General features: G+C 55.1%; 1 protein-coding gene across 1 annotated transcript in view; it reads right to left on the bottom strand.

Annotated features, from left to right (window-relative positions):
• Positions 1–2,596: 2,596 nt before the first annotated feature.
• Positions 2,597–8,139, bottom strand: part of SMAD6 (SMAD family member 6) — a gene marked incomplete at its 5' end in the record, with an annotated part of 73,993 nt that continues 68,450 nt past the window's right edge. Inside the window, one exon of the mRNA XM_079701008.1 lies at positions 2,597–3,389. Within this exon, the coding sequence (XP_079557134.1) occupies positions 2,848–3,389 (542 nt within the window). The 3' untranslated portion in view covers positions 2,597–2,847. The remainder of the gene's footprint in view (positions 3,390–8,139) is intronic.

Genomic DNA, 8,139 nt, shown 5'->3' with positions numbered 1-8,139 from the left:
ATCTTCTTTGGAGCCTGAGTCACTGGATCCCTGGGTGGTCTGGGGGAACCACAGAGTTTCTGCCAGCACCACAACCGGGAAAGGGAGAGGACAGCAGGTCCTAGCGCCACTTGTGCCCTCAGCAACTCAGCCTGTTCTGTCTGCGACTTGGTTTCCCTGTGTGAACTGAGGGGCTAGAAGTGGAGTCTCAGACCCCCACAAAGAAAGGCAGCCACCAGGCCTTCTCCCTAACACTCGAGGCCACCCAAGGACCTTAGGGAGGTCCTCAGCCTCAGGACAGGGCAGGCCTTGGAGCAAGATTGCTGCAAGGTTGAGGCCCCTGGGCCCCCAGAGTTCAGCCCTTCAGGCTCACAGACCGTCCCCAAGGGGCAGGCCCACTCCAGCAAAGCCGATCATAACCAGCACATAAGAGGACACCCAGCCAACATCTGAGACAGAGGTTTGTTCCTTTCCCCCCCAGGGAGCTTGGGCAAATGACAGTATTTGTGTAAGAATCCATTCCTCCATCTGGAAAAGGAGAATGCTAGAGAACACCCCCACAGAGGTTCTTGTGAAGACAGGACGCATCAAAGTCACTTCACGAGTAGGACAGACTCACAAACAGTGAGTTAGTGTCAGTTGTCACTGACTTGATAACAAGACAGATACAGTGACTCCTAGCCCATCCTCACACAGCACAGCCTAGCTCTGCTCACTGCGCCCCAGGAGGACCAAGGCCTGGATAGTGGGGACAGCAGAAAGAGTAGGGCCTCCCGGGAAGCTCGGGTCTGAGGGTGGCAGAGTGGAGTGAAAGGGTCTGGGCTGGCTGGCCTGGGTATGGGGACAGAATTAGCAGGGGTGGGGAAAGAGTCCACTGGCATATAACTTTGGGAAACCAAGTGAAAGAGTGTAGTCCTTGGAGAATGTGGTGGCCATGATTCCCACCTCCTGGCAGTCACACTCTTGTGTGATCCGCCCCACCCCTGCCCCCCACACACTGTAGCAAGAATGGTTTGTGTGATCAACAGAATATGGCAGAAGTGATGGCAGGACGCTTTTGAGATAAGGTTGGGAAAGACAGCAGCTTCACACTTGGTCTCTCTCTTTTGGATCGGTTGCCACGTCATGAGTGGTCCAATGGAGAGGCCTATGTGGCAAGGAACTGAGGCCTCCAGCCAACAGCCACGTGAGCGAGCTTGGAAGTGGGTCCTCCAGCCCCAGTTAAGCTTCAGATGACTACAGCCCTGGCAGACAGCTTGATTGCAGCCTCACGAGACCCTGAACCAGATCCACCCAGCTAAGCTGCTCCTGCATTCCTGAGCACAGAAACTGTGTGATAATAAATGTGAGTTGTTTCAAGCTGCCAAGTTTTAGGATCATTTATTACGCAGCAATAGATAACACACAGGACTTCTCAGAGCATTTAATAGGCTAATGTAAATCTCCAAGAAAGAAGATATACAATGTAACATTCCCCTTAGTTATTTGGCCAAGGCCTTCTTTTTTGAGTTTTCTCAAGAGAGGAAACTGATTTAATTGATAGGGCTCTGGTTAACTTCTAACCTTGATCTGTCTCATGAGCTTGTCATTTACCCTTCCAGAACCTTAACTTTTCCCTTTTGTAGAGTAGAAAGAAACCACCTGCCTTTGTGTCAATCATGACTACAGTTCCAGATGGGCAGGTTCTGAGCTACTTGGTGGGGGGATGGGAGGGTAGCTTATCTAGGTCCTAAAAGGAGTTTCACCCTGGGGCTCAGGTGGCTTCTGTGAGGTGGTAGGTGGGTTCAAGACCCACCATCTCAGTCTTTCTTCCACAGGCCATTTCCCCAAAGTGGTGAGAATTAATGTTTTCTAGCTTGCAGACAGCTCAGATATGAGAGGCATGGACCCAAGTCTTCCCCATCAGGCTGAGAGTTCCTCTAGGCCAGAGCATGAGCCTCCCCCATCAGACTGGAAGAGCTTACCTAGGATGGATGGCCCATGTACTCTCCCTCCTCCCCCTGAATCCTGTGGACACACTACAGTCATGGGTGGGAAGGAACAACAGAAACTTCTCTGGCCTTAAGAGCAAACATATGTCCTTCCTCCCTTTTCAATGTAATTCCCTCTACTCTTTTTTTTTTTTTTTTTTTTTTGCAGTACGCGGGCCTCTCACTGCTGTGGCCTCTCCCGTTGCGGAGCACAGGCTCCGGACGCGCAGGCTCAGCGGCCATGGCTCACAGGCCCAGCCGCTCTGCGGCATGTGGGATCTCCCCGGACCAGGGCACGAACCCGCGTCCCCAGGTGGACTCCAAACCACTGCGCCACCAGGGAAGCCCCCCTCTACTCTTTAACCGGTAAAAGACTGAAATCAAGTTTCGGGATGCCTGATGGGTCAGAAACCCACAGAAGCCCTGCATGTTCCTCTTTGTTAAAAAGAAGACAGTTAAAAAAAAAAAAAAAACTATAATGCGAATACTTTATTATCAATGAGTGACTGGTATTAGCTTTTTGTCTGGGCATTAATATTTCAAAAACCATACACCAAACCCAGGCTCTTCCACCTAGCTCTGCTGTATCATTTTCTTTAAAAAAACAAACAACAACAACAAAAAAAACCATAAAGAAGAGGAAGGAGGAGAAGAAAGAAAATATATCTGTATTATAAGCCAAAGTGCGTCTTTCTTGTTTTGTCCATATACACACATTGCACCATACATAAATAATTACATTGTAAAAATGACTCCATAATTACAAGTATAATATATATTTCCATATAATATATAAAACTTTATATTAAATCTAGGTAGATGATATCTGGGGGGGTTCGTCCGTGGGGGCTGTGTCTCTGGGCACGGGGCCCCCGTTGGTGGGGTGGGTGGAGGGCCGCTATCTGTGGTTGTTGAGGAGGATCTCAAGCCAGCAGGGGCAGGAGGTGATGAACTGCCGGGAATAGCAGGGACCCCAGCCCTTGGCGAAGCTGATGCGGACGCTGTTGGGGTCGTAGGGGCCGTCGGCGGCATCGGGCTCGGGCCCGTGCTGGAGCAGGCCGGAGCGCTCGAAGTCAAACACCTTGATGGAGTAGCCAGGGGGCACCTTGCGGACCACCAGGGCGCGGCCACCGGGCGCGTCCAGCGTGGGGGAGTTGACGAAGATGGGGTGCTCGCCGCGGTTGTAGGCCCACACGCCGTCCGGCTCCTTGCTGAGCAGGATGCCGAAGCCGATCTTGCTGCGCGTGCGCCGCACCGACTCGCTGCGCTGCTCCAGGTTGAGCTGGCCCAGGCAGAAGCCGCTGCCCTGAGGTAGGTCGTAGAAGATGCTGACGGCCTGGTCATACACCGCGTAGAGGCGGCCCACCCGTGTCCGGTGCTCCCAGTAGGCCACGCTGCACCAGTGGCTCGGCTTGGTGGCATCCGGAGACATGCTGGCGTCTGCGGGGCAAGCACAGGGCACGCGGGTGTTATTCCAGGGCAGCGGAAGTGGCACTGCCGCCTGGCCGGTGGGGTTTGAGGGGGGTCTCTGGCGCCCAACAGACATGGGGAGCACTACTGCGGGCCAGGCCGTCCTCAGATTTAACCCACAGCAGGACCTCACCGCCCACCCCATCCCCAGACACACACGAAGGCAAGGCACCTACTGTGCCAGGTGCCCGTGGGTACCCAAACACGAACCACACCCGGCTCCTGCCTGTAGAACTTTACAAGCCAGCAGGAGAGGGACACACACCCACACACCCAAGGGAGGGACTGACTGGTGAGCACCTACATTGTTCCGGGTGCTGTGCTCTGCACTCCTCACTCCGTACGTGACTCCCTGGGTCCTCCCATAACTGTGCGGAGGCCACCTTCTCACTTTACAGATGAGCGTCCAAGACTTGGCAGCCACCAGCAGCCTGCCCAAGGCCACTCAGCCGGCGAGTGGCACCACCGGGATTTGAACCCGGTCAGTCCAAGCCTCAACCTGAACAGAGTGGGGTGAAGCTATCAGAGGGCATAAACCGCCCCCCAGAGGGGACTCAGACATAGGAAGGCGTGGTGCAGTGGGGAATGTGGCCCCCAGGATCTCTTCTGGCCCAGAATGGGAATTGCAGCTGCCCGACAGCGCCCAGCCTCAGCCTGGAGCATTACACAGGGTCTCCCAGTAACCCCCACCCCCGGCCCCTCAAGTTGACTCTCTGGGCAGGAAGTGCAGCTTTTCACCAGAACTGTAGCCACCTCTGTGAGACAGAGAAGCACAGGGTCTCTAAGTGCAAAAGGAAATTGCTTCTCAAGGGCTCCAGTTTGCCAGCAGCTCCTCTCCGGGCCTCAGTTTCTCCATAGACGGCAAAGGGGTGGCCTGGATGATGACTGGGATCCCTCCGCACTCCAGCTTGGGGCATCTCTACATGTCTGCATGAATTTAACAATTTTCTGAGACCAGGCGTAATACCAGGTATAGGCAAGGGACCCATCTTGCAGGGCAGCCCCCTCCTCACTGCTCTCGGGTGTGGCCGGCTTCTCAGATTCTGGAGCGTTTTGACATCTGGTCTCTCCTTTGAGCTCAGGGCTCTGACAAGCAGGTGGGCACCCATGACTGCCCGGTGGGGTTATGTGTTCCCATACAGGCCCCTGGCTGGGGCTTTTGCAGAGGGAGAAGGTCTGCTGGAGGCCTGATGAGGACACACTGAGGCCCTTTATGGCTCGGCTTCTCCAAAAGAAACAGATCAAAGTCCAATCAAACCTGAGGGAGAAAGCACTGCCAACAACTTCAGTCAGGAGCCTGGGTGAGGTCAACTCTGTCTGCCTTCAGCCCAGCCCCGCCTAGAAGCCCCAGAGCAGCCAGGTGACAGGGCTCCTGACATTCTCTTATGTGCTAGGAGGCCCACCTAGCAGGAAAACGACCACCTGAGGGGCCTCCTGTGGGCTGCCTGCTCTGCTGTGGCCTGGGGCTGGGCACAGTCCCAAAGGGCATGCCCCTTACCCTCTGCCTGGCATTAAGATCCCAGCCACAGGTCCCCAGGCCAGCCCCTGAGGACATATCATTTTGTCTCACAGTCCCCATCCAGGCCCCTCGTGGTTCTAGCTGATGGTCGGGATGGGGGAAAGAGGCCTTGCTCCCTGCCCTCAGCTGACTTGCCCCTTAGCCAGTGGGCAGAGAGACAGCTCTAGCCCGTGGTAGGTGACACAACTGCGGGCACTAGGCCAGCCCCAGCAGGTGGACAGCTAGGAACACCCCAAGCCATTGCCCCTTTCTCCATCAATCGATCCATCCATCCATCCAGCACTGGTCTGAGAGTTTCCAAGAGCCAGGAGAGCAGCACCATCCCAGCCTGGCCATGAAACTCCAACACCAACCTTCTCACCAAGCAACAAGAACTCCATTAGTGCACTAGGCACAGAGAGGCGGGGAAGCAAAGAAGCTATGCCTGGAGAACGTCGGGTGACAAGACAGACAACAGGCATCCCTGAGTGCCTAGCACGAGCCAGGCACCTTCTGCACAACGGCCTTGGTTGCACCTGTTATCACCCCAGTTCACAGGTGTGGTAACTGAGGCCCAGGGAGGTGCCATAACCAGTCAAGGGCACACACTAGTGAGTGGTGGAGCCAGCATCAGTGCCAGGCCACACTCCCGAGGGGAGCTCTTCTCCATACTCCAGGCAGACACCCCCCAAAACCCATGCACCAAGCAAATGCCCCCCTTCTCGAAACCTCACCCCGTTTGTAACCATGACTGCTCTCGTGGTCTGTGAGTCCTAGAGGTGCTCACCCACAAGCTGGTGAGTCACTGCCCGCCCCAGAAACGAAAGGTCTTCATTCCCTGAAGACTCACCCAGTCCCACTGAGTGAGGGAGTACTGCCATCCCCTCTACAGATAAGCTCAGAGAGGGCCACCCTAGTCATAAAGCGGCAGCTCTGCCCCAGGAGGGAGCCACTCTGTTGTAAAAGGCAAAGAAGCAGTTTAACAGTCAGGGAGTGGGGGTAATGGGATTGAGGGGGTGGGGTAATTCCTCCCTCCCAGCTCCTAAAAGGCTTTCAATTCAAGGCCAAGTGGGCCTTCCTGTCCCCCTCCTCTCAGTACCTCCCACCCCAGCCGAGCCAAATGCACCCTCAACCCTCTACCCCCATCTCATCAACACCTGTGTCCCTGGCCTTGCCCCAGTCAGCGCTCCTCGCAGGGGGATGGGACCCTGTGAGTGGGGATGAACCCCAGCCCCTCACCCCCCCGCCCCGGAGCTGCACTAGGGCCCAGCCTGCCCCATCCGTGGCGCTCAGGGACACTGTCCGGGCCAGGCCTCACTTTCCGCGGCTTCTTTTGTTGAGCAGACTGGGTAACAACTCATCAGGCCTGGGCTCCAGGCCAGGTCTTCCAAATTCCAGGGGATGGACTGCCGCCTCTGAGAAGCCCTCTCTGACCTCTCCCTCCTGTGCGCCTAGAGCCTTAAATGCGGTCCCTCCCTTGGCCTGAGCAGGTGTCTGTGCCCCTGGCCGGCCTCAACTCTCAAGGAGGAAGGGGTGGGTCTTAGTCCTTTCTGCATCTGTCCCAAGTCTGCATGTATCCCCAGGGTGCTCTTGGAACACCTGCAAGGGAAGAAGGAAGGAAATAAAATAGATCCCAAGTGTTGGCACACTGCCCTCACCCCTACCTACCCCCCACAGGAATCCTGCCCAGCAGGTGGGGCCGATGCCCTCAGGCCCAAGGGGGTGCTGGGCAAGGACTGGGGTCTCAGGTCTGATCCTGAAAGAGCAGCCCGGCAGGTGAGCCCATCACCATGCTTGGGGCCTCCCCGTCCCCACCTAGCTCTCAGGGTCTCTGGGCTCCAGAGCTGGAGGGTCCCCCCAGCATCATCTCATCCAGGGAGCCCCGATGCTTTGGGCTTTCACAAACCAATACACTGTTTAATGGAGGGGTTGGGAATGTCATAAGGTTACCACGGTTTTATTTTGTCACATACAGACTTATTAAAAACCCCAAGACCATCTACTACCACTAGCACAAAAGAAAGTAATTTGATACTCACAAAACAGGTAGGACCTAAATCAGAAAATTTTAAATTAATACATTTAGATTATAAGAAATTTTCTTATTTCTTTCACCATGGGCCAATGAAAACTTAGTCCTGAGGCTGGCCTGTGGGAACCATCAATTGAGTCCAATGTCCTTGTGCCTCCAAGATGGCACCCCCGGGGGTACCGGGTGACTTGCCCAAGGACACACAGCAGTGGGTGGCAGAAGTGGGACCAGAACTAGAGACCCCAGATTCTAACCTAATGCTTGTCACATGATCTAAAAGGTTTCCTAGTGAGACAGACCTAAGCTCTCACCACTGACTGGATATGTGGCCATGAACAAGCCACTGAATGTCCCCAACCCTCAGTCTCCCCATTTGTAAAACGGACTTATTCATAACTGAGCACCTCATTTGCACAGTCCATCTTTGGATTTTCTGGCAACTCTGGCAGCAGACCAATTGGGAGCAGAAAAAAGCAGCTGTCTGTTTATCCGTCCCAGCGCTGGCCTAACCCTTCCAAGGCCAGGGCTCCTTAGGGGTGTCGCGGGTCATGACCCAGGGTCACCAGCACGGTGACAGGACAATGGACGGCAATGCCCTTTGCAAACGGTAAAGCACTTTACAAATGTTAAGGTTTAGCTCCCAGCCTGGTACCTGAGATGCAAAGAGATGCCCAGTAAGCGAAGGAATGAAGGGTGAAGCAATGAATAACTGAACGTGGGGGACACAGGTGAGTGCTCCTGGGGTTCTATTTACATACACACACGCGCACACGTGTGCGCGCTTGCACACACACGTGTATTCAGATCTCATGCCGTGTGTTCAGAACAAGCTGACCCGCCCTCTGTGAGAAGGCAGGCACCCCCAAACCCAGGGTCACCTCTCCACTCCTCACAGACACAGAGCCCCACCCGACCCACCACACCTCCGTCTGCGGCCTGGGCTGCCACTCAGGCCGCGAGGGGACAGTCTCTTGCAGAAGATCTTTTGCTTCTCGTGGCTCCAGGTCTGTGGTCCTGCCATCAGCCTAATTAGGAACCAGCTCCTTAATTGCAAATAAATACCGCGGAGTCAGACCCGAGTGAACAACATCAAAGATGACCGCGCTCTGACCGAAACTCCTGCTCGCTACCCCCTGCTCAAGGCCTGGCCTAGTTCCCAGCCAGACTCTGGGTCCCAGCTGGAAGGGTTC

Source organism: Hyperoodon ampullatus (assembly GCF_949752795.1).
Source record: "Hyperoodon ampullatus genome assembly, chromosome: 3".
NCBI classification, from domain to species: Eukaryota; Metazoa; Chordata; class Mammalia; order Artiodactyla; family Ziphiidae; genus Hyperoodon; species Hyperoodon ampullatus.
This window is presented reverse-complemented; position numbering and strand designations above follow the sequence as displayed.